This window comes from Colossoma macropomum, unplaced genomic scaffold, assembly GCF_904425465.1.
Source record: "Colossoma macropomum unplaced genomic scaffold, Colossoma_macropomum, whole genome shotgun sequence".
NCBI classification, from domain to species: domain Eukaryota; kingdom Metazoa; phylum Chordata; class Actinopteri; order Characiformes; family Serrasalmidae; genus Colossoma; species Colossoma macropomum.
The window spans coordinates 43,020,019-43,046,024 of NW_023494792.1; the positions used below are offsets into that span (position 1 = coordinate 43,020,019).

General features: G+C 39.1%; 1 protein-coding gene across 11 annotated transcripts in view; it reads right to left on the bottom strand.

Moving 5' to 3' along the window:
- The window catches only part of celf2 (cugbp, Elav-like family member 2), a 189,487-nt gene that overhangs the window by 123,822 nt on the left and 39,659 nt on the right, over window positions 1-26,006 (bottom strand). For all 11 annotated transcript variants that reach the window (XM_036577238.1, XM_036577237.1, XM_036577236.1 and 8 more), the window contains exon 2: window positions 14,457-14,492. In XM_036577238.1, the coding sequence (XP_036433131.1) occupies window positions 14,457-14,492 (36 nt within the window). The remainder of the gene's footprint in view (window positions 1-14,456; window positions 14,493-26,006) is intronic.

Below are 26,006 nucleotides of genomic sequence, written 5' to 3' on the forward strand. Positions count from 1 at the left end.
ACCAACTTCATCACTTATCACCAACCACGTCACTCATTACCAACTACATCACTTATCAGCAACCACGTCACTCATTACCAACTTCATCACTTATCACCAACCACGTCACTCATTACCAACTTCATCACTTATCACCAACCACTTCACTCTTTACCAACTTCATCACTTATCACCAACCATGTCACTCATTACCAACTACATCACTTATCACCAACCACGTCACTCATTACCAACATCACTTATCACCGACCACGTCACTCATTACCAACTACATCACTTATCACCAACCACGTCACTCATTACCAACTACATCACTTATCACCAACCACGTCACTCATTACCAACTTCATCACTTATCACCAACCATGTCACTCATTACCAACTTCATCACTTATCACCAACCATGTCAATTCTTACTTATCATGGCACTCACCAGTTACCACATCACTCATTACCAACTACATCACTTACCACCAACCAAATAATTTCTTACAAATCATGGCACTCACTGGTTACCTCATCACTCATTACCAGCCACATCACTCACCAGCAACCATGTCATTGCTTATCAACTATGTCATTCACCACCATTGTCACTTATTACCAAACACATCACTTATCACCAGCCATGTCATTCACAAACACTCACCTTATTCACCACCAATCGTGCCACTCATTACCAACTGCGTCACTCATCATCCACCATTCATTCAGAACAATGTTGTCATTCTTTACAACCAAATCATTTATTACCAACCATGTCACTCATTACCAACCACATCATTCCCTGCCAATCATGTCATTCATTACCAACTACACTATTTGCTGCCAGTCATGTCACTTATTACCAACCACATTATTCACTGCAAAAACTTTTGTATCATTCTCTTCTCATGCTCTCACAGTGCTCTGCGCACAACTGCCTCCTGTCTCCCCAGAAATCAATAGGAAAAGAGAGGGAAATCTTTTCACTCTGCCATAGTGTAAATGCAGTGTTAGATTTGGTTGTAAATATAGCCTAGATACAGCTTATATGTCCACTCATCACTGCCATGTATGCGGCATATGGCAACATACACACACACACACACACACACACACACACTCACACACACACACACACACACACACACACACACACACACACACACATTCCTTGCAGCAGCACCTAGAAGAAGACAAGCGAGCGGTGATGTTCTATTTTCAGCCATTACCAGACAGAAATTAATTTGTCACCTTCCATTAGAGGCCTGCTTCTAGAGCAGTGGCCCTGTCTCCTCAATTATCTCTGTCAACCATACACACACACACACACACACACACCATTTGGCCTAATTGTTTATAGAGAAAATGCTTGCTAAGATGAATTAATCTTTTCTCAAAAGTTGAATTTCTGAGAGGTATTTGCTCTTGAGAGGAGTGTGTGTGTGTGTTTGAGTGTGCGTTTGTGTGTGTGTGTGTGTGTGTGTGTGTGTGTGTACACTTGTTCTTTAAGATGATAAGGTAGAAAGAATTTCTTTTTATCGCTCTCCTTCTCTCTTACTCTGAGTGCTCTGATCAATTACAGCCCTTTAGTGAATTTTACTACTCAACAGATTTTTAGTACTCAACAGTAATTCACTTTATTAGAAACCCATCCCCTGTAGCTCCACCTTGCTGGTGTACAGTTAGAGACTGTAGCCCATCTGTTGATGCACTGTTTGTGTTAGCCATCTTCTAGTCCTTCATCAGTGGTCAGTTTCTGACCACAGAGCCACTCTTAGCTGGATAAGTTTGGATGGTGGACCACTCTCAACCTAGCAGTGACACTGATATGTGTAAAAACCACATCAACACACACTATAATGTCGGTGGCATTGCTGTGCCGAGAATGATCCACCACCCGACCAATATCCGGTCAATAGTGGACTTGTGGTTGCAAACTGACCAGTGATGAATGGGGTAGATGGGAAATGAATTCTGCAGCAACAGATGGGCTACAGTACGCCTATGCTGTGGACCTATAAGGTAGGTGGAGCTCATAAAGTGGACAGTAAGTGGAAGTACAAGGTAGCAGTTTCTAATAAAGTGGAGTATAGATTTCCTTTGAAGAATCTGTGCTAACATCATAATATAGGCTCCATCTCTCTCTGTCGAACTGCTCCTCCTTGAAGTTTACTTGTTTTTTACCACATGGAAAAGATCAAGCTCCACTACCAAATTATTCATAAATTCATCATCGTAATGAAATATTCATTAATTGCTGTAGGTCTCTACACTATAGACTAGAGAACATATGCATGCATGCATATATACACACATACACACTAGTGTGCACCGCTGCATTAACAAACTAAGCAGCCACATAAACACGCACACATATACAAGCCTAAAATGACTGCAGAGCAACTTACAGTGATGTTGGATGAAAGCGTGGCTTGGGTTATATGTGTTTAACTTCTTGCTACGTCCTGAGAGATTTCAGACATTTGGACTTTGCTAACTTACTGTGGAACCTTTTCACTCGAGGCGGGGCTTTACAGAAATCATGCCGGGCCTCATTAACTCCTACATTACTCAAACACTGACCTGCTAATGCTAGCAATGAAGGAAAGCTGGCTGGAGCCACTTAGAATCACACAAATGAGAAGGTGCTAACAGGCCCTATTAGCTTGCATATACTGTGGCTTGTTAGCATTTTTGGATGATGTTTTCCTTTAAGACGTGTGTTTTGCCCGTGAGCTGGTGATAAGACAGAACACATATCGATATCTGATAGTCCCGCTTAAATTAGCTTTAAATTGGCAGCAACCCCACATTAGCAGGAATATCACCTTGGTTCTCTTGTCAGCCACCAATATGTGCTGTGTAATAGTAATAGTGTAGCAGCAACACAGTTATTTCTTAGCCTTGGGGCCTATGAGCTAATTCAGAAAAGCGTATGAAGCCAATCTGTTGTAGTTATGGTAGATTTGGCCTTATGAGGCTGGGTTAAGGAAACTAAAGAAATGGCTTTTGCGTATTTAGACCATGCCACTATGCTGGTTACAGTATTAATCACTTGATTATTAACTATTAGCTTTGAAGATAGTTTACATTTTATAAAGTGTACAGAACCAATTATACATAATTATATATATTTGTAAGTAATTATACAGTATTTGTACAATTGATTATACTAAAAAATATCTGCAAAATGATAATTTTACAAGGGAAGGCAAAAATGTTCTTACCTTTCCATCTGGGCTTATATATGTGTTATGTGTTATTTTATTATAAGTAATTTTAGAGTGTTTCAATTGATCTATTCATCATGTATGTAAAGGACAGCTGCTGTTTTCAAATGATGTAGATGATGATGTAGAAAATGTAAAAAATAGATTTTTCTTCTACCAGCAAAGATTTACATGTAATTACACAGTATTTGTACAATTGATTATACATTATTTGCATGTAATTATACAAGACTTGAATACAGGATTGTACAGCATTTGCACATAATTATACAGGATTTGAAAAATGAATTATACAGTATTTGTATGTACTTACATAGTATTTGCGCAGTTGATTATAAAGCATTTTTATGTAGTGGTACAGTAGAGTGTGTTTGTTTTAACATAAATTAATGTGCAGAGATTTTATTCTAAGCAGTTTTGGAGGATTTCTATTGGTCAATTCATCATGAAATTTCCACACTATTTGACTATGTAGTATTTCTATTTAACTAATCAGCAATTGCTCAATTTTTATACTATGTATATTTACTTATACATTTATAGTATTTCTACAATTGATTACACAGTATTTATATATAATGTTCAAGGTTTTTGTATATGTGTCATTGTATGCTTTTGTTCAGCAGGGCCACTCTTTATAGTAGTGCAGACAGGTTGTCATCATGTGTTAGTTTGTGTGTGAGTGTGTTTGTGTGTGTACGTGTGTATAATGTTGCTAATACTGCTTTCACAGTGTTGAAAGGAAGTGAGAGGTTTTAATTGGCACACCTGTCTAACAGCCATCTGGAGCCTCTCTGCACCCATACACAAATATATGGAGCCATACTATTTAGAGACCTTTGTAAAAATGGTAACTTTCTAGGAGAAGGAGAAAAAAGCCTTTTTAATTTGAATGCACATTTTAAAGGAAGTTTGGATCATTTCTGGCAATTTTTTTTAAATGACAGCAGCAATATACAGTATATGTACTTTTTATCTCTTTCAATAGACAAAGACAAATTTATTCCCAGCCCAGTTTGTGATCAGAACGTTTTTCCTATAAAGAAGTTACATTCTATTTTTTTAAGTCACTTGTAGCTCAATTTAAGTGTGAAGCAAACTCACTGAGTACAGGATGTTATGGATCTGCACAAACTCTACAAAAGTCAAACACATGCATATACTGCATAACCTGCACAGCTGACCCCTAAACTGTCCACTGTATGCTGGCCCAGAGGGCCTGTAGTTACTCACTGCAGATAAAAGAGTGTGTGTATGTACATGTGTGTGTGTACCTTCTCCCCTCTCTCTCTCTTTAAGCCAATCAGCCTCTCTCTGTCTTTTGCTTCTTTATTTTTATCTTTATTAATCTCTCTCTCTATCAGGAAATATTGCACTGGCTGTCTCACACAGGTTTGGAACAGTTCGTCCATCTTGTGTGTGTGTGTGTGTGTGTGTGTGTGTGTGTGTGTGTGTGTGTGTGGGTGTGTGTCAGACCTGGTTGCTCCTAAATAGCAGCAAAGTCCTCCTACACGCAATTACCACCTACCCATAATTCCACTATTCTGATCTGATGTAGTGTAGAGTAGATATAGAGAGAGAGACAGAGAGAGAGAGAGAGAGAGAGAGAGAGAGAGAGAGAAAGAGAGAGATAGAGTGCAAAAGAACAGAGAGAGGGGGAGAGAGAGTCAGAAAGATACTTGTGTGGGTTAATGTGTGTATTGCAGTGTATAATCAAATCATGTCTGTGTGGTAGCTGATTTTATTGTTGTGTGTCGGTTGGGTGTGTAAACGTGTAGTGCTGAAAGTGTATGTCTATGTGTGTGTGTGTGTGTGTGTGTGCCACTATGTAGTCAAACTCAATAGGAGTGTCAGAGGATGGATGAACCTGCCTGGGTCGTATCTCTCTGCCCTGTGTGTGTATGTAAGCGTGTGTGTGTGTTTGTGTGTGTTCGTGTGTGAAGAATTTTCTGGACAGAAAGGCAAAGTGAGGAAGCTGTAAGAGACATGTTCCTTTATCAGCTCTGAAGGCAAGTGGCTCTATCTTCAGTTTTCTTTCTGTCTGTTTTCTATCTGCTTCATTTTTTAACTAAAAAAGCAAAGGTTGGTTAAGGTTAGAATTAGACACACACACACACACACACACACACACATATATATATATATATATATATATATATGTATATACACATATTCATATATATGGGATATGATGTGATAAGGTATGTGTGTGGGTGTGTGTGTCAGTCAGATGATGCTATGTACTGACAAATCTCTCTCTCTCTCTCTCTCTCTCTCTCTCTCTCTCTCTCTGTAGTTGTTACTGCAATCACTCCTCTGTTTCCTTTGGGTCTGATGATTCATTAAAAGAGCTCAGTGTCAAGCTACATTACCTCAGTGACCCTACACACACACACGCACACACACACACATATACACACACGGTGCAGCAGGTCCATTATTCATGTTCAGTTGAAATGAATCCATGTGAGTCATGAGACTCCACCAAGCATCTTCAATTAAAATGCTATAAGAATTTAATATCAAAATCTAAATTTAGTCTGTCGTGCTGTGAAACTAATCCATCTCATGCACAGTTGTTTATTTGAGTATTTGAGCATTCATCCCCAACTGAGTGTGTGTGTGCGTGCATGTGTTTGATGGTGCTTGATGGTGTCCCATGATTGAAATAGTAATTAATCACTTTGCGGCTCTGTTTGTGTGTGCGTATGTTTGTGTGTGTGTGTGTGTGTGTGTGTGTGTGTTTGTGTATGTGTACATATGTTTGTGTGTGTGTGCGATAAATAAAATGATCAAAATATTATTTTTAAATGTAACATATAAAAGTAACTTTAAAAAAATATATTTATTACTATATAAATAGTTCCTACACACACATTTAAGTGCACTCAGTTGTTCAGTGTAAAATGATTCTGAATCATATCAAAATAATCTAATTTAATTCTAATCCAATCTGTTTTAATAACTTTTTAAAGAATCATAAATGGACTGAATTAAGTAAAATCATTGTGAAGTATCAAAATAATGTAACTGGATAATGGTGAGACTTGAGATTTCATAATGCACTGAATCATTTTAAATGATTTTAATTGAATTGAATCTTTTTCAGGTTACAGTCAGAATCACCAGTAGTGTTTGAATCTTCTAACTTGAGTGGAACATGTATTTCTCCACAAATTTTCTCAATTCAAGAGACAGGAATTGGCAGAGTATGTGTGTGTGTGTGTGTGTGTGTGTGGTCATGCTTTGTGTCACAGCAGCCATAAAGACGCTAATATGCTTAGTCTCTTATTACGACAACTCATCTGGCAGTCAAGCAAAGAAGTTTAGGATTTGAGTCACACACACACACACACACACACACACACACACATTCTTACTCCAGCTCCCCTTTTCCCCCAAGCTCATGAATATTAATACCCAGTGAGCTCATCAGCATTAGCATAGCCACATTAAGCTGCACTGCCATCTAGTGAGACAGTCCAGTTCATAAATATTCAGCAGGTGGGCCGGACGTGAGTGGGGTCATTAGCAGAGACAATAACCCAATCAGAGTTAAGGGACCGGACTTTGCCTAAGAATGTGTAATTAAGCAAATCGTTCAGCTGAAGCCATTCAGAGTTCAAAGCATGATAATATAGTTGTGGCCCACAGTCTACTGAAGCAGGCTGTGTGCACAACCTGGACAACTGCAATACTAAAAACTGATTTTCATTTACTTTATTTTACCAACCAAAAGTGCTTTGAGAATATATTCTAACTTCTACCTTTTGAGGTGCTTTCAATTCAGCTCAATCCAAATGCATTTTATAGCAATTTTGTTTGACAGTGTGAACTGTGTGTAGTGGAATACAAGACTATTTGACAAGGAGAAAAATCTTCAGATCTTTGAAGAACTAAGTTCAACTTCACATTCTGCACTTTAGAACATTTCATAAAGGTTCAATTATGCTTAGGTTTTGTGATCTAGGGAGACAATGGAAGGGCTTTCAATGCAGCTAAGGTTTACTTCTTTTAACTCAAAGGAAAAACTCATGAGGAAGTGCCGATGAGAGGAGCCAAGACTCAAAAGGAAAAACTCGCTAAGAGCATTATGAACAAACACTGAGACGAACCAAGACTAAAAAGTGGAACTCATGCTCCTCTGGGCCGTGCTGGAATTTGCAGTTAGGATATAAGAAGGCAGTGTTTGAAATATTTCTTAAAAAATGTAATCTAATTCTGGTTAAATGGCAACTAAAAATGTACTCAGCACAATAATGTTTTAGACGGTCTAATCTGATTACTTTTGGGTTACCTTTGGGCTACTTTTTCATAATTACTTAATTAATTTCTTAAAGTTCAGTATCTTAAGATACAGCCCTAATGTCCCCTTTCATTTCCTTCCGTCACCCAAAACCACATGTGACTATACAGACTACACCCAACTATGCAATCATAGCTATTATATAGTAATACACACTACATACACTTTAAATATTACATGGGCAAAGTGAGTAATAAGGATTTAATTGCCTAGTTATTGATGTTGCTTTATCAAAATTGTAATCCTCAAAAAAGTAACTGTAATCATATTACACATATTTTCTAAGGTATCGTTCCCCGATTACAAGTACTTGATTTTTGTAATCATATCATGTTATCCAGATTTCATGTAGTTCTACCCTACACTCCAAGTAAGACAACTTTTAAGCTTGTTTGGAACTTGCCAGGGTCAGGAGCCCTAACCACCAAGCTGGAACATCATGCTATTATACAACAACGCAATTAAGGTACGCTGACATGTGCTTACAGTTCTAGATTTGAAGGAATTCACATGGACCAGCTTGAAAGAGATGGTATGAAAGGTTATGTTTAGGGCTGGAGGCAGGTTTAGCAGTCATACATTTCTCTACAACTTCTTTCCTGTCAAATCTGACAAAACTGCTCTGATGAGTTATAACTCCTAAGAATTCAAGGGATCACAGGATATACAAAAATAAAGGTAATGAAAAGGGGGCATGTTGGGGAGACATTTGTGTTACTGAATTACTAAATTTAATATGATGTTGTGAAAGAAGAAATTGAGGGAAGCACAGAATGTTTCTGTCGTTGAGTTCTGGAGCGTATATCTGCTAAAATGTGTGTGTGTGTGTGTTTGTGTGTGTGTGTGTGTGTGTGTGTGTGTACATGTCTGTGTGTGATGAAAGACAGCTGTTTCTTTGCTCTGCACATATGTGATGTATTATAATCCAGTATTGGCTGTGAGTTATGATAGAGCAATGCTCCAAACTCTCAGCCTTCATATTACTTTCCATATACAAGGCCTTACCATGGAGCTCTTCCATGAGGCTGCCCTGAAACTCAAACAGTAGGTTTAGGGCTGTCTTATCCACTTTAGACAAGGCCCCATGGTGCACCTATTCCGTAAGGATGCTTAACATAAATTTTACTAGGCGTAGTGATGCAGTTCATCCACAGAACCGGCAAACTCTAGACTGAGCCTCATGGTGCAGCGTGTTGACAGGGCTGTCTAACCCATTTTAGACTAGGCCTCATGGCGCAGCTCCTCCACAGAACTGCCTAATTCACTTGAGATTGGGCCTTATTGTGCAGCTCGTCCATAAGGCTGCCCATCTCACTTTATACTGAGCCTCTTGGTGCAGCTCGTCCACAAGGCTCTCTGATCCACTTTAGACTAAGCTTCATGGTACAGGGCTGCTTGACCCACCTCAGACTGGGCCTAATAGTGCAGCTCATCCACAGGGTTGCCTTACTCTTTATAGTCTAGGCCTCATGGTGCCACTTATTCACAAGGCTATCCTGGCATGAAATGGAACTAAATGCCACCTGATCACAGCGTAACAAACCGCTGAGATGATTAAGAGAAAAAGTCTGAAAATTAATTAGACGATTAATTGATTTGTAACTGATGTTCCTGTGTAGTTTGAACCCCGCTTTTATGCCGTGGTCCCTGGCTCGAGGGCAGCAAGCTGTGGACAATGTGGAGATTCAAACGCTCTGCATGATTTGCCTTTCAGAAGTGGTGAGAGAGAAGAGAGGAAAGAAGTAGAGAGGATAAGAAAGAGAGAGAGGGAGCGAGAGGGAGTGAGGGAAAGAAGGAGAGAAAGAGGTACACAGGGAAAAAAAGAAGAGAATGAAAAATAGATGGACAAAAAAGAGGAAGACAGAAAAAGTGAGAGAGGGAAAAGAAAGAGTGAAAAGAAGAGAGAGAGTGAGGGAAAGAAAGATGTCGACACATCACAGATCTCCAGATGTCTGCTATGCGAAAGCTCACAGATGTAGAGAGAAACAAAGGTGAAAAAGGAAAGGGGAGAGAGAAATTGGAGGGAAAAAAAAGAGAAGGAGAGGGAAAGGATAAAAAAAAAAAAACTTTGCAAATCAAACATTTACCCAAACACAAAACTAACATATGTATTAAAGTTATATTCTCTCTCTCTAACTCTCTCTTTCTCTCTCTCTCTCCCCGGATTATAAATAGTGTTGATTGGCAGGTCTGGCGGGACGGTAATTAGAGCGGTTTTGGGGGTGAAGGGGGCGGGTCAGTCTCCGTGGTGATAATGAGGCCGGTTCCCACGCGCACACGCACGCTGCCGCGGTCCGCCATTCCGGCTGTAATTACGGGTTGTTTTCTCTTTGAGAACATAATCGCCACGAAGAGATGCAATTAGCTGACAACTGATTCTGCCCCCACACCCCAACCTACCGGAAAAAGAAACAGAATGAAATAAAAAATAAAACAAAAGGATCGGAGTCAGTTGTTCGAAGAGAAGGAGGATTCGGTGAGTGAACGTGAGACCTAATTACACTTGCTCATTCTCCTTCTTTACTTCAATTCTTTCAGCCTCTCTCTTTTGTTATTTTAAATTGGAGAGGAAGTAAATAATTGCAAATTTTGATGGATTGTGTTGGATATGCAGATATAAGTGGATACAGGGTACAAAGTAGTGGTGGACAAAGTGCACATATCTAGTACTGTGAGTGAAAGTAGAGCGACACTCTTGATAAAGTGTTGCTCAAGTAGAAGTAAAAGAGCTCTATTTACATTTTTACAATAAAGTATTGTTGGATATTCTAACAACCCAACATTTCTCCTCTTTTGTCTTCAGTTTAGAAAATCTTATCCACAAATACCCGACACAGCATTATGGTATTTTCCTTACTTCTGAAAGCTTGTCAGCTGCCTGGTCCTCGTTACAATTGCTAAGCTGTAAACTGGACATTTGTTATTTAGGGGAGGGATTTAGTGAAAGGTGTGCTATGATTGGTTTGATTTATTTATGAAAATGTATCATATTCTTTCAGATATTAAAAAAAAACTAGTTTTTACCTCTCAAAGTAGTGCAGAAAAGAGTACTTGTACTGTGTTGCTTACAAAAAAGGTACTTAAGTGTAGTAATGAAGCACATGTACTTAGTTACTGATACAGAGACTACACATATCCCCATGACACACTCACAAAGCTGTTTCTTGCTGTAAGTGGTATAAGCAGTCGCTTAGGGTCCCAGAGGGGCCCCACAGACACATAGGTATTGTGAAGACATCATTGATTACTGTGCTTATGAAAATCAAGTAGAAAGTAGAAATGAGGCACATTCTGCTGAACCCCTTTCTGCAGGCCTCCTAGTGGCCATTTCTCTGGCAAAATGGAAATTGACTCATCTGATATTTTTATTAGTTCACTTAAATCAAATGATATAATAAAATATAATTAAAATTTAGTTGAAATATGTTTAAAATGTCTAATTTAATCAAATATATTACATTTAAATGCTGAACTGGGAGACCACAAAAACAGGAAAAAACTGAAACTGCTTTTTATAGTTACTGTGAAAAAGGGTTAAACACACAAACATTATTATTATCAATTCATTGATTTTATTTTTTATTAATAATTTTTTAATTGTATTTATTAGAGGTCTAGACACCTTACAATTCAAGTGTGATCAATGGCAAGATGTGTTTATAAAACAATTCTCGATGCCTCTGGATTTTAGTTGAATCTGAACTTGTCTGTGGACTTGTTTCACCATCTTTCACCATTCTTTGTGTCACTATGCATACAGTGTATCTCAAAGTGTTAATTTTTCATTAGAGCTTTGGGCACTGATGAAATATTTCACTAAGAAAAAAACAGACTGTGCCAAAAAGCCAGACTGTGCCTACTTTATTTTACAGCAGGAGAAATGTAGAGCCTATACAAAAATCTGACGTTTTAAGAACAGATTCAGAATCTTCATAGGGAAAATCATGATACTCAGTTATTTTTCTCACTTTTTTTTCACTCACACACATGTACACACTTAAACATACAAAATTAAAACAATCGAAATGTTCATTAATACCTTCCTAAATGTATTAAACGTTTTGCTAATACATTCTGTCCCTCTCTATTCTCTCTCTCTCTTGCTGGTTCTCCCTCTTTCTAACTCCCTGACTCTCTCTCTCCATCTTTCCTCTTTCTCCTTCTACTTTTCTATCTTTATCCTTCCCTCCATCCATGATGAGAGGATTACTATGACCTCTTTCTCTCTCTCTCTCTCACTCTCTCTCCTTCAGATGGGTTTTGATGTAATCTCGGGCTGCTTCGTTAGCACCTAGTTTGCATATTCATGTCACTTTTTTCCCTCCACTGGTCCTCCCAGGAAAACGTTGACACTAGAAAACCTCAAAAAACACAAAACACGTACACTCGCAGTAGGCATCTGTCTCCTCATGTTACCTTGTACCTAAAACTGAGCCAAACTTCTGACTTCAAACAGCTTCTTGTCTTTGTTCTGTCATCCCAGAAATCACCATTAACTTTGATTCACTAAAGTTTATAAACACACACTACCACTACTGTGTGTGTGTGTGTGTGTGTGTGTGTGTGTGTGTGTGTGTGTGTGTATGTGTGAGTGTGTATTATTTCCGTTTTCTTCTGTAAAGGGTCGTCTGAAGGGGTATAAACATCGGGCTCTGGAGCAGTGAAGCTGTGTTCTCTGGAGTGATGGAGCTCCATCCAGAACCTTTGAGATGAAGTTGCATGATCCAGAACTAAACATCCAGCATCAGTACCTGACCTCACTAATGGTCTTGTGGCTGAATGAAATCAAATCCTCACCGCAATGTTCCAACACCTAGTGTAGCCTTCCCAGAAGAGTAGAGGCTGTTACTGCCGAAGGTAGGGACAAACACCATATTAATGCCCTCGTTTTCAGAAGAAACACTGGACACACAGATAGAACTCCTTGATGTATAGTGTAAGTAGAAGTTCTCCAGTCGTTTGAGTGTGGGCGTGTCCGTAACTTAAGCCCCACCCCCTCTTCATCCACTTTATTCCTTTAGGATGATCCCAGATCCCTAGTTATGATAATTGACAGTAGTTTTACAAAAGATGATGATAAATGAGAGACCCTGAAAAGAGACTGTGGGGTGTATCAGCAGGACAGTTTCTGTGTTAATTAATTAATTAATTTTTCAATTTTTTAATATTGTATTTATACTATTAAGTGTTGTTAAACTAATCCATGAAGCACTAAATGTTCTTGTTTTCTGAATCCTGGGGGGATTTGGTAAACACACACACACACACACGCACACACACACACACACGCACACACACACACACGCACACACACACACACACACACACACACACACACACACGCGCACACGCGCACACACACACACACACACACACACACACACTGTAATAGGATGTGTACAGCCCACACTGAGCTTCCCTTCCATTTTCATATTTCTTTCTCACAAAAACACTTGAAAGGCCTGTCTGTCAGTCAGCTGGTTGCCGGCGGTAACCTACAGTAGGCTGCCGTGGCGACGGTCGCCGGATGCAGCTCTGACAACTCGCTGTTAACAGAATCCCAAATGAGGTGTAGAGGTTTCTATTTAAGGCACTTTCATTTATTAAAGAAACCCCCCTCCTCACACTTCCTCGTTTTTCCACTTCTCATTTGTCCTCTTTCTTCCTCCCTCCCTCTTTCTCTCTCCCTCTCTCGAGCTCTGTCGTTCTGTAGCCGCAGGGCCGCGTTTAATGGCCCTCCACGGTCACAGATCTTAACCAGCGTCAACTCTGCACCTTCATCACACACTCTCCCTCTCTCTCTCTCTTTATCTCCCTCTCTCTCTCTCACTGTCTCTCTCTCATAATTGGTAGAGTGAAGAGTAAAGCTCACAGGCAGAACATCAGTCACACCACAGTCTCGGAATCTTCACTTTTTTCCATAAATGCCTACACCTCCTGTTCTTTCTCCCCCCTTTCTTCCTTTCTCCATCCCTCCACCTTTTCTTTCTCCTTCTTTTGTCCTTCTTTTCTTTTCTCCATCCTTCCCTCTTCCCACCTTGTTTCTTTTCTCTCCTCTCCTACTTTTCTTTTTCCATTCCTCTATCTTTTCTTTCCTGCTCCTTTCACATCCTCCACTATGTCTTTCTTCACCCTTCTACCTTCTTTTCATTCCCTATCTTTCCATCTTCCCTTTTTCCATCTGCCCCTCCTTCTTTCTCCTTCCCTCTCTCCATTTCTCCACCCATCCACCTTCTTTTTTCTCCATCTTCCCACCTTCCTATCATATCCTCCCTACATGTAGCCACACTTTCTTTCTCTATCTCTCAATTTTCTTTTTCTCCCTCTCTATCCTTCCACCTTTTCTTTCTCCATCCTTCATCTTGCAGGCCTTCTCTCCTTTTCCCATCTTTCCACCTTTCTTTATCCTTCCATCCTTCTGTCTCTTGTCTCTCTCTTGTTCTCCACCCCTCCGCTTTCTTTTTTCTCCATCCATCCACCTTTTCTTACTCTATCTCTCCACTTGTTCTTTCCTTTATTCTTTCTCTACATTTTTTTACCTTCTTTTCATTCTCCTGTCTCCTTTTTCCATTTTCTCTCCATTGATCCACTTTTTTTTCATTCTCTGTCCTTCAACCTTTTGTCACTCGCACTGTGTTTGTGACTTTAAAACATGTGTATGTATGAGGCAGAAAGAATGTCACTTCTTATTGTCTCTACAAAGGGAGCGTAAGAAAAAAATAAAATAAAAAAACATTAAGAGTGAGAGTGTGAAGAGAGGAAAGACAGAAAGAGAGAGAGAAATAGAAAAAGCAAAGAGCAGAGTGAAAGACAGGATAGAAAGAAAGAGACATAAAAAGCGAGAGAGAGAGAGTTAGACAGAATTAGAGATAGATAGAGAGAGAGAGAGAGAGAGAGAGAGAGAGAGAGAGAGAAATAGAAAGAGGGTGTCCTACCTCTGTATGGTTCCAGAGAGATCACTGGCATCCTGTCTGTGGATGAAAGAGAGAGAAAGCAAGTGTTATCTGAGTGAAAGTGAAGGAAACGAGAAACAGAAGTGTGCTGGCGAGTTATTCTCATGGGGTGGTGCTTATTTGCGTGTTTGAGATCTGTGATGCGTTGAGAAGTCTGTATGCGTGTGTGTGTGTTCTCATGCATGGCTCCAGCTGCAGGTGCATTCATGGCCTGCAAGATAACATTCACTACAACACTGTCTACATCACACACACACACACACACACACACACACACACACACACACACACTTCCTCTACCCATCCACACAGGAACAGACATATGGAGTGTCATGAGCCAGTGAGTACGAGAGAAAGAGACAGAGAGAGAGAGGGAGAGAGAGACAGATGGGAGAGAGAGAAAGGGAAAGGGAGAGTGGGAAAGGAAGGTAGATGTAAAAGGGGATAAACAGAGGTGAGACAGACAGACAGACAGACAGACAGAGAGATATAGCAAGAAAGAAAAGAGAAGCAGTGAGAAGGGAAGAGAGGCAGAAAGCAGTTGACAGAGGTCTGTGTGTGTGTGAGAGAGAGAGAGAAAAAGAGAGAGGTGATAGATGGAGAAAAGAAGAAAGCAGAGAAAGAAACAGCAAGAAAGAAAAGAGAGAGAGAGAGAGAGCTTAGGAAAGAAAGAGAACATGGGAAAAAGAAAGATAGCAAGAAAGAGAAAGGGAACAGAAAGAGAGAAGAGCAATCAGTCTGATACTATATAAAGCTAGACAGATAAAGGAGAGTGAGAGAGAGCTAAAAAAGGACAAATAGAGAGCTAGTTTGTAAAATGTAGTGAATAAGAAAGAGAGATAGAGAGAAAGCGAAAGATAGATGGAGAGAGAGAGAAAGAGAGAATCAACACAGAGAAAGGGACAGAGAGAGACAGTGAGAAAAATCTGTCTATTTTATAAAAACAAAGAAAACGATCTATATAGACAGAGAGAGAAGAGAAAGGGAGATAGTGAAAGAAATAAAAGTGAAAGTGTCATCTGGTTCTATATAAAAACAGAGAGAGAAATGGAAGAGAGAGGAGATGGAAAGAGGAGAAATCAGTCTTATATAAAAACATAAAGAAAAAAGTGAGAGGAAGGGAGAAAGAAATAAGTCTAGTACTTTTATAAAAAACAGAATGAGTGATGGAGAGAGAGTAACAGCTCTGACTGTATATAAAAACAGAGGAAATAAATAAAAAACACGCTGAGTTTAACCTCAAAAACTCAGATCGAGAGAGAAACAGAAATTCAGGTGAGCTCTACCCAACAGGACACTGCTAATGGATTTTACTGTTTTCTTTTTCCTCCGCTTGCGTGTGTGTGTGTGTGTGAGCGTTTGCATGTAAATAAATTGGTCCCCAGCCGAACGTTTGCCGCTGAGGTTCTGACAGCTCCAAATATGTGGGAGCGTTAACCAGTGACGTTCAGAAAAACTGAACGTCACTGGTTAACGTCAACCATTTGCTTATTAATGATGACCTATCCTTTTTTACAGATGAAAGGAGGGGGGAGTTGGGAGGGTGAAAAATTATGGCATATGCTGGGCCTGGCACACACACACACACACAGTCCAAACGTGGGCTGAGATTAATTTTGCATTTCAAAGAACCACAGCAAGACCACTGTCCGCTAACACCACTGCCCACTAAAGTCCCCTTCTTTCTCTTTACCTGTCTCTCACTAACAACATAGTGAGTCATGAAAGGAGTGGACACATAGACACACACACATTCATCTTCATACCTTCTTATGATTTATAATGTGAAGTCATACGTATGTCCCGTATATATTATAAGCATGTAAGTAAATATAAGTATATACATATATATCGCTGCTGTTCTTGTTTTTCAGTTTTTGACATAATATGAAAATGCCTGTTGCCCTTTACATTGTGTGTAAATGGTATGATGAATGGACCAAAAGAAATGGCCCAAAATGACTTGAAAAAAAATCTGGTTCCATTGACTTACATTAAAAGTAAGGTAAGTTTTTTCCTTCTCCTGTAAAGTTACTATTTTAGAGATTCGGAGTTTTCTTCCGACAACAGCGATATATATATATATATATATAGCTTTCATATATAGCTTTCATTACTTGTTAATTACATCAGCTTTGTAGCTCTTTGAAGCTAATGAATCTATATGTAATTATTTTACATAGACTTTGGGTCTCTGTTTTTTTACAAATTCCTAAAAGTTTAGGAAAACACACACACACACACAACACACACACACACACACACAGCCAGAGGTGAGAATATGTAGAGTGACCACTTGCAGATATAATGAGGCAGCTTCTGTTTCTGTCTGACTAACAGATACAACACAAATGCACACACACAGACACACACCACACACACATACACACACACACACAATCAGCCTAAATATGCTGTTAGGCTGTCAGTTAGTAGACAGTTTGTGTGAACTGCACTGCTGGAGCATAAAGGCAGTTGGCCTCATTCCATTGTGCACTTCTCTGTTAATGTTATATGTATATAGATATGTATATACATGCTTGGTGTCTGAAGTTTGCTTCTTTAGTTTTGCACTGCTGGAAGTACGAGGCTGGTGTAGCTAACAAGTAGTGGAAGTTTACTCTCTACCAATTAGCACTGTGCAAACCACATGCCTACATCATCACACACTTAAACTGCCTCAAACCATGTTTAAGCTGTTGGCTAATCTCAAATAGACTTATTTATGTGGTTTCTGACACATCCATCTACATTCTGTTACTTTTATGTTTGAAAAGACCCTGAGTATTTTACTTTGGCCAAAAATTAGCTCATTATTTATTGACTGTCATTATAATCAGTAATCAATAACATTCCAAAATCAGGGTAGAATCAGCTCGTTCAGATTTTTCTTAATGTGACTGAAACATTAAACTTTTTCTCTTTTGCTCTCTCACCCTCTCTCTCTTTCCCTGTCTCTCTCTCTTGCCTTCCAGAGCTTTTCTCCTCTCCGTATCATCTGTCATTATCTTATTTCTTAGCAACAGCCGACCATCTGTGTCTTCACTACTTTTAGACTTTTAGCTTTCTATCACCACACACACACACATGCACACACATTTTCTTAATGCTTTACTAAGTGTGAAAGAAATCAATTATAAGAACTCAGTCTGAGCTGAGGAACCTTTCATATCACGCTCCCCAATTAACTAGAATGGAGACAGCTTTTAAAAATGACTAATTCTCTGAAGATACTTAATTTCATTTATTCTTTATTTTATTGACTTACTTATATCATTACTTGTTATTCTTCAGAGTTTAATCAAATTGATCTGAAGTTTTCATGCTCAGCTTCAGCAGAAGTTTGTTAAAGTCTGTAAAAAAAAACTGTTTTTGCAACAACACAGCTACAAAAACATGAACTCCAGGACACAGTTAGAAACATTTGGATCCAGTTCAGAGTAAGTTATGATCTGTAGCGTATGGTAAAGACTTTGTTGCCATATGTGTGTGTGTGTGTGTGTGTGTGTGTGTGTGTGTATGCGTGCAAACAGCCAAGGCTGAGGTCATCCCAGCTGCGTACTGTGTGAATGTCAAAATATGCATGTGTGTGTGTGTCTGTGTGTGTGTGCACTTCAATATATCAAATATCATTATCAATTATTTTCAGTATTTAGTGTGCCCATTCTTCACCTTTATTACAGATTCTATTCTTTTTTGGGAGCTTATTTTCAGTTTTTCTAAGAAATCTGCAGGGATATTTTTCCACACCTCCAAAGTTCACTCTTAACCCTTGTGTGATGTTTGGTTCTCGTTTGGTTCTCTGGGACCCATTTTCAATGTTTACCAAAAAATAAAAAATAAAAAAAGAGATGCAATTTATTTACCAAATGCTGCCCAACACAAGAGAAATTGCATTGCATTGCGAGAGGTACATTCAAGATACTCATTTTCCTTCTCCTTGCAATTTGGCCATTAACAAAAATGTGGATTTCAGTTGTCATGTCGTAATTTGAGGATTAAGAAATTATGTAAAATTAAGCATAATTTTAGCTGTTAGTCTTGTCATCAGGTCTCACAAAAAAAGAAAAAAAATATAGGAAGCATTTTCTGCTATCTGGTTTTGTTATTAAATTACTGTGATGCCGACTCGAACAGGACTACTATTGCTGAGGGAGCTCCAAGTTAATTTGCTCCAACTTATGAAAAGTATAGACATTGCAGATTCATACTGGATAAAAGTGGGTAAAAGCTTCCAGAACTTGTTAGCTACATTAGCCTCATAGCTCCAAGAAGCAAACCTCAGACACCAAATATGTCTCACTGATCAATTACACTGGAGGTAAGGGGGAAACATTACATTAGATTGGGTACATTAGTACATTAGATTTGTTTGTCAAACTATCACCTTAAAAATGTCATTGAGCCAACATTGTGTGACATTAGGATGGAAATCACACCTTCAGGGTGCAATGCTAATTATAATTCTGTTGTTTTTCAGTAGCTTTCATGTAGCTGTATAACTGGTTAGGCGGTGATAAAGTAAATGGGTCACTATACACGGAGTGTTTTTAACGAGTTTTATAAAAGGAAAAAAAAAAGCGCTCTATGCAAAGCCTGGCAAAGCAGGATACACACATTAGAGCAGCCGTCCTCAAGCAACACACCCCGTCAACCCAATCCACTCTCACTCTGCCTCGTTACACACCTCCCATTTTTCAAACCGACAGAGAGAGAGAGGGGGGAGAGAGTCTAAAGGAAGTACAACGTTAGGCCTCATTTGACGAGAACTGCTTAAAGGATGAATTTACTCATCTAAACCAAAAACTCTCTTACACACACACACACACACACACACACACACACACACACACACACACCAGAGATTACTTACACAGTGTGTTACATAACCTTAAGCAATAGAGAACAGAGAACAAGCCCATTCATCACTCTCTCTCTCTCATGCTCTCTCTACTGCTCTTTCAAGTAAGCTCCATTACTCATCACCCCCACAGACAAACTTTATGAGGCATTATAATCCTAAATATTGCAGCTTTCTTCCATAAATAACAAGTCACAGTGAGTGTGTGTTTTGTGTGTGTGTGTGTGTGTGTGCAAACAACTGACCATTTGCAAAATGATGATTGACGCCCCTAAGCTAATTACAATTGTGTCTAAGTGCTACTTCTTCCGTCAGGCAACAGAACTGATAAAATTCCTCATAACAAATCTGCAGTGAAAACGACGATGGCAGTAACTTAATCCAAATTATTATGCAAAAGTGTGCAATTTAGATGCTGTTTTTAGTTCATTCCTGGAAGTTGTGGAAAGAACTATATGGAAGACCACACTCAGCTCAATTCTCAGTGTATGCTGGCTCAGAGGTAAGCTAAACTTTATTTAGGTTACTGTATTTACTGTATATGATTTTAATGTCACAAAAATGTTACGATTAGTTGTCCAGCTAAGTTAAGTGTGATTAATTTAAAAGTGATTATTCACCACTTATTACAAAAAATGTGTTTATTCACGATTAATTATTTCAATCAGTTGACAGCCCTAATATTAATGTACGGTCTAACAATTTTACAAGATTTTATCCACATACATTTTAATGTACATTTCAATACACTCATATGAGGAATAGGAATGTGTGTGTGTATGTGTGTGTGTGTGTGTGTGTGTCACCCGGTGGACAGATGTGGCCCAGCAGCTGTTGTACATCCTCTACCATGACTCCCTCTACACACACACACACACTCACAGCAGTGCATTACCTGATGGCAGGAGGCTGGGGGGCTGCCAAATAAAGATCCTGCCAAATAACGCTTCTGCCAAAAGGCGCCACTGCCAAATAATGACCCGCCAGAATAACGCAGCAGTTCTCCCGCTGACACTGAACCTGACATCAGACATCATCTCCAACACACACACACACATGCACACTTCTATCTATCTATCTATCTATCTATCTATCTATCTATCTATCTATCTATCTAATAACAGTATGGGTAGAACACTTCTCAACCAATCATACATAGTTCACTGTTAAGTGGTTTGACGTTCATTTGCATATAGGGGCCTTCTGTAATATTAGTATGGCAAAGATTAATATCACAATAACTATTAACAAACAAAATATTATGCAGCCCTAATATATACACACACACAAACACACACACACACACACACACACACACACACACAAACACACACACACACATAAACACTTGTACTCACTGTACTTTTTCCTTCTGCTGCTTTTCTCTGCATAATCCACTGATACACTGCATTAGCTTCAGGCTCTTGGCCTATGTGTTGGGTATACAGAATATATATGTGGGTGTGTGTGTATGTGTGTGCGTGTGTATCTGACCACTTTGCCAGTGGGGACTTGCTGCTAGCGCTGGGATACTTTAACTGCCCCAGTTCTGTTACAGCTTACACAAAACACACTGAAACACACACACACACACACACACAAACCAGACTACATATGACATAGACCTAGAGGAGTGTTTGTATGTATGTCAGAGAGAGAGATAGAGAAATGCTAGTAAGAGGGACGCATTCATCCATACAGTACTGGAACTAATGCTCTTGAGCAATAAGGGCCTCTTGAAATGAAACACTCGTACACACACACACACATACACACACCCACACAGCAGCAGCAGCAGCTGTGCACTGTAATAAGAGAGCACTAGCACTGCTGGAGAAATGAACAGACACTCATAGACATATTTCTCACTATAATGCCCCAGACAGACCCTGATTAGCGATGTTAGCATTTCTATAACGCGTGCAAATTAGCAAACCTCTTCACAGATCAATCACAAGTGGGGAGAAAAGTGTCCCTTTGCTACAACATTGTGTGTTTTTTTCTATAGACCTTGCATTTGGGTTGGATAATGCTGGTCCTTTGTGCTTTGTATTCCTAGAAAGCCCTTGAAGTGTTTTTTTTTTTCCTATTCTTAAATGCTAACTTACATGCTAGCTTGAGTAAAAAGGGTAAAAAGTGGGCTTTCTTTGGAAAAAGACAATGCTTAAACCAATTTTAGATGGGGCAAAAATCAAAATGGGCTATTGTGGTAAAAAAGATGCAACACTTAGATAATATTAATCACTACTTAGACAAAATCATGAAATTTTGGCACATCTGCATCTTCATCATTTGTATCTTTCCAGGTTGCTCCCACACTGTTCATGTTGTAAAACACACAGACACACACACACACACACACACACACCACAACAGCTGTGCACTGTAATAAGAGAGCATCATGACTGCTGGAGGAATAAAGAGACACTCATGGACACATTTCTCACTATAATGCCCCAGATGAATTAGCTATTATCTATATCCCTCGCCAATGAGCAGAAACCTCTTCACAGGTAGATTGACAGTGCACAGAAAAGTGCCCTTTTTGCCCTGAAGTGCTGTGTTTTGCTCTACAGACTATCTATGATTGGACAATGGTGGGCCTTTATGTTTCTAGAAGCTTCAGGACGTGTGTTTATGCGCTAACAGCTAGCATATCTTCTGATTATGATAAAATGATTTTTATCCTTCCATTTAGCTCGACTGTCTGATCAATGGTCTTTTATGTATGACTTTCATACATGAGAACTGCCCCCACACTTCAGGATAATCGCACTTCTGTATTTTAATGCACAATTAATGTTTATTTACTTGATAAATGTGGGTCTGTGCAAACGTTATGGCACGTTTAATTTTTTTCTAATATGTTAAACTCATTAAATAAATGGAATAGTATAGAGCTGTATGCTAAAATCTGCAAAAAATGCAATATTTCACTTCTCTGTCAACAAAACACATAATTTTACCAGGGTGTTCAAACTTTTGCATACAAATACATCATTAAACTAATATTATCAAAATGTTGATGAATTTAAATTTGGACAATTTTTTTATAAGTTTGTTGATTATTACTTGCAGCCAACATCAGTGATTTCGGTCTATAAACATAAAAACATTTGTCTTCCCCTCAGATTTTAAATTCTGGAGGTACAAGATGCGAGTAGTAGTATATTTTGCTACTGTTTTTCCATATGAACCAATGTTTCACGCATTAAACTTTAGACACTATAATCACACTGGTTAAACGGATCGCATTGGCCAGATTAATTTGCATATAGTTCAGCTCCACTCAACTGTTTCGAGGCACTACATGCCCCACATTCGACATGCCAGTCCCACAATGCACTGTGTTCACATCTGGCAGACATGACACTTCAAATAAAAAAAATTAATAGGATCGGTTGCGAAGCATTGCCCCTTTGGACCTATGTAAATGCACCATAACCCATGATACTCCACCTAACCCAACCTTAACTTCAGCAACCGAATGATCAGCTTTGTTTCTTTTACTAGAGGTTTTGAAAGAAACATGTTCCTTGTGGAGGGCAGACTGTCCCCACAACATCAAAATGTTCATGCTTTCCATCATACTGAGCATATTTTGTTTCCATGAAAAGCTGAACACACACACATTAAGGAAATTACATTTTTCTAATTGACGACAATCTGATGCCTGTTTCATCTCTAGCCAGAACAAAGCCCTTACATCGCAGTGTGTCCTTCGCAGAATTACTCAATATCCATCTTTCTCTTGCTTTCTCTCTTACACACACACAGACACACACACACACACACAAGACTACACTGTGGTAAGCCACACTGTATAAACCTCTGTAATGACCTCTTACTGTTCTCCGTATGGAACTTTTCACTTATACATGTTTATTACTCTCTCTCTCTCTCTCTCTCTCTCTCTCTCTCTCTCTCTCTCTCTCTCTCACTATGGCCATGAATGGACATCACTGATCACTCTGAATGTTAGGCTGAGGACTGATTGGGTGGTACTTGCTGGGTGAGAAATGTCAAAGCTTAATCCTCTTTAATAACCTCATATGATGATTTAATCTCAGATTGTGGTTTAATTTTGCCTCTCATATGAGTGCCATAATCCTGCCCTCTACAGGGACCTTCATGATCCCCCGGTGATTCCAGACCCTTTACAGATGTTTTCTGAAATATTCTGCCATGACACTGATAAGAGGTCAGCTTTTAACCCTTTAAACTCCAGGGTTATTTTTTGGTTATTACATGTAAGACTTCAGTAAGTAGTATAAACTATTTAGGCTCAATTATAAATGATCTAGTAAGTTCTATGAAACTGTTTCACCTAAAGTCAAGTAGTTCTGTAAAAGTAAAATGACATATTTAGCAAAATGAACAAATATGCAGTTCATATTCTAAATGAGCACAAATTATGGACCAAATATGGAATTGAATTTACCATGAGAAGCTAGCACACCTATGCATATATAGTGTTCTTGAGAGTCTCGAGGCTGAAGGTTTAGCGTTAGCTAGAAAACAGGTGCCTAGTTGCCTGGTTAGCTAGAGTTAGCCTAGTTAGCCTAGGCTAAGTTATCCTAGTTAGTTAGAGTGGCTGTAACTCATAGTGTATAATGGTAAATAGAAGTGCCACAACATTAGACCAGTTACCATAGAACCAAAGTTTTACAAGGTACATTTTTCCCATTATCAGATAATCATTAATTATGTAGGCCTATAAACATACCAGTTTTACTGTAGTTAGCAAAGTAATTAGCAAAGCCTCATAAAAATAGAATCACATCAGTCCTCATGTCCACCACGGTCATAGTTAAATGGATCAGCATGTGTAATTGTTTACTATCACTGCTCTTTGCTGCCTTGGCCATTGCACAGTGATTGTTTCTGAAGCTGTGTCCCAATTCAGGGACTGCATCCTTCGAAGGCTGCATTTGAAGGCTGATTGCGCCACAGCGTTGCGTCTAGGCTGTCCTATTTCGAGAACATGGTGTCAGCAGAGGAGCAAATGGCGGCTGAAGAGTACACTTTTAAATATAAGTATTGGATTTAAACTGAGTCGAATAGCTAACAATACAAATGTAAAAAAAACAATCTCATCCGTCTAAGATACATCACGCACCAGTGCAGGTGACAACGGTGAAGCATCTCCAGCTGTAATAAATGAAAAAATAAAAAGCTAAAATCAAAGTTTCTGGCTCCATCTTTAAAGATGAATGGACCTACAGAATCAAGTGAAATAAAACCTGTTTACATTTAATTACATTGAAAGTTTTTGACTTCTCCTTCAAAGTTACTATTTTTGAGATACATGTTTTTCTTTGGACAGCGGTCATATTCATATTGATATGTTTACCTGTTTAACCCCTTTACAATCCCAGACTTATTACATACTAAGTCTTATTATTCAGTAACTACAGGGACTTCAGTGCAAACTGGCTGAGCTGTTCTTAGGTTACGGAAGTGTGTAATAAAACTTTAGGTCCGCTGGTGTGCCCTGGCCATTTAAGGAGTGAAAAAGGTTGCTTTTGAAACAAAATGTATGAAATGTGAGCTTTGTTAGAACGATTTAAAAATAAAAGCATTGAGAATTCATGTTATTAAGGAAGAAGACTAGATAAAACAGCATGAACAGCCACTTTTCACCTTGACCTCAAAGGGTTAAGGGCTTATGAAAGAGTTACTGTGATTTCTTCCAAGTTCATTGAAAAGTAAGAGCAAAAAAGTGAAGTGGAGTCCAAACTTTTGACGGGCACGCACACACACATATGGAGGAAAGGATGGTGTTGATAATATCACTGTTTTTGCTTGTTTGTTCGCGGCATGGCTGCAGCCACTAGAGAGAGAAACGTCTCTTTTAACCGAGAAAAAAGAGAACAAAAGAAATGAATAAAAGTTAAAGGAACAAACAAATCCTCTCTGTACACTGCCAATTAGTGGAACTGCACTTAGCGGGCTTAAGTGTGCATGTGTGTGTGTGTATGTAAGAGAAAGAGAGAGAGAGAGAGAGAGAGAGAGAGAGAAAGTGTGTGTGTGTTACAAACATTGGCAAAAAACACAGACATTTCTAAATTACCTGAGCTATTTAAATAGGGTTTTAATGAAGAGTTGAATGGTGAAAACATTAGAGATGTGTCTGTGTTTCTGTGTGTTTAATGAAGAAAAAAAGGCAACAGGAAAGACATTGAGCGGCTTCCCGGTGTAGAGAAGATAGGAAAAAAAGAAAACAGTGCTGGCGACGACACAAAACACACTCCAAATCCCCGCGAGAGCCAATCAGCAAATCAATATCAATTAAGCTGGAGGAGCCGAAAAAACGGACAAAAATGGACAAGTCGCTTTGTTTTAACTAATGAAGTCTGCTGAGGATCCACACACACACTTCCTTGGAGAGCAGGAAAACACACCACAGAGAGCGTATCATACACACATACACACACACAGCAAGCACAGTCACAAGAGTGGCAAAAAAGCAACAACCGTCAAACTTTCTCTGGATAACGATGAGTAAACTCCAAATAGAACACCCTGAAGTGGGACGAGAGTGAAAAACAAAAACTTATGGGACATACACACACCCCACAGACACACACACCCCACAGACACACCCTGCAGGAGGCCACAGTAAATGCATCATTAATCAGGAATCTGATGAAGCCCTGCGATGAACAGTA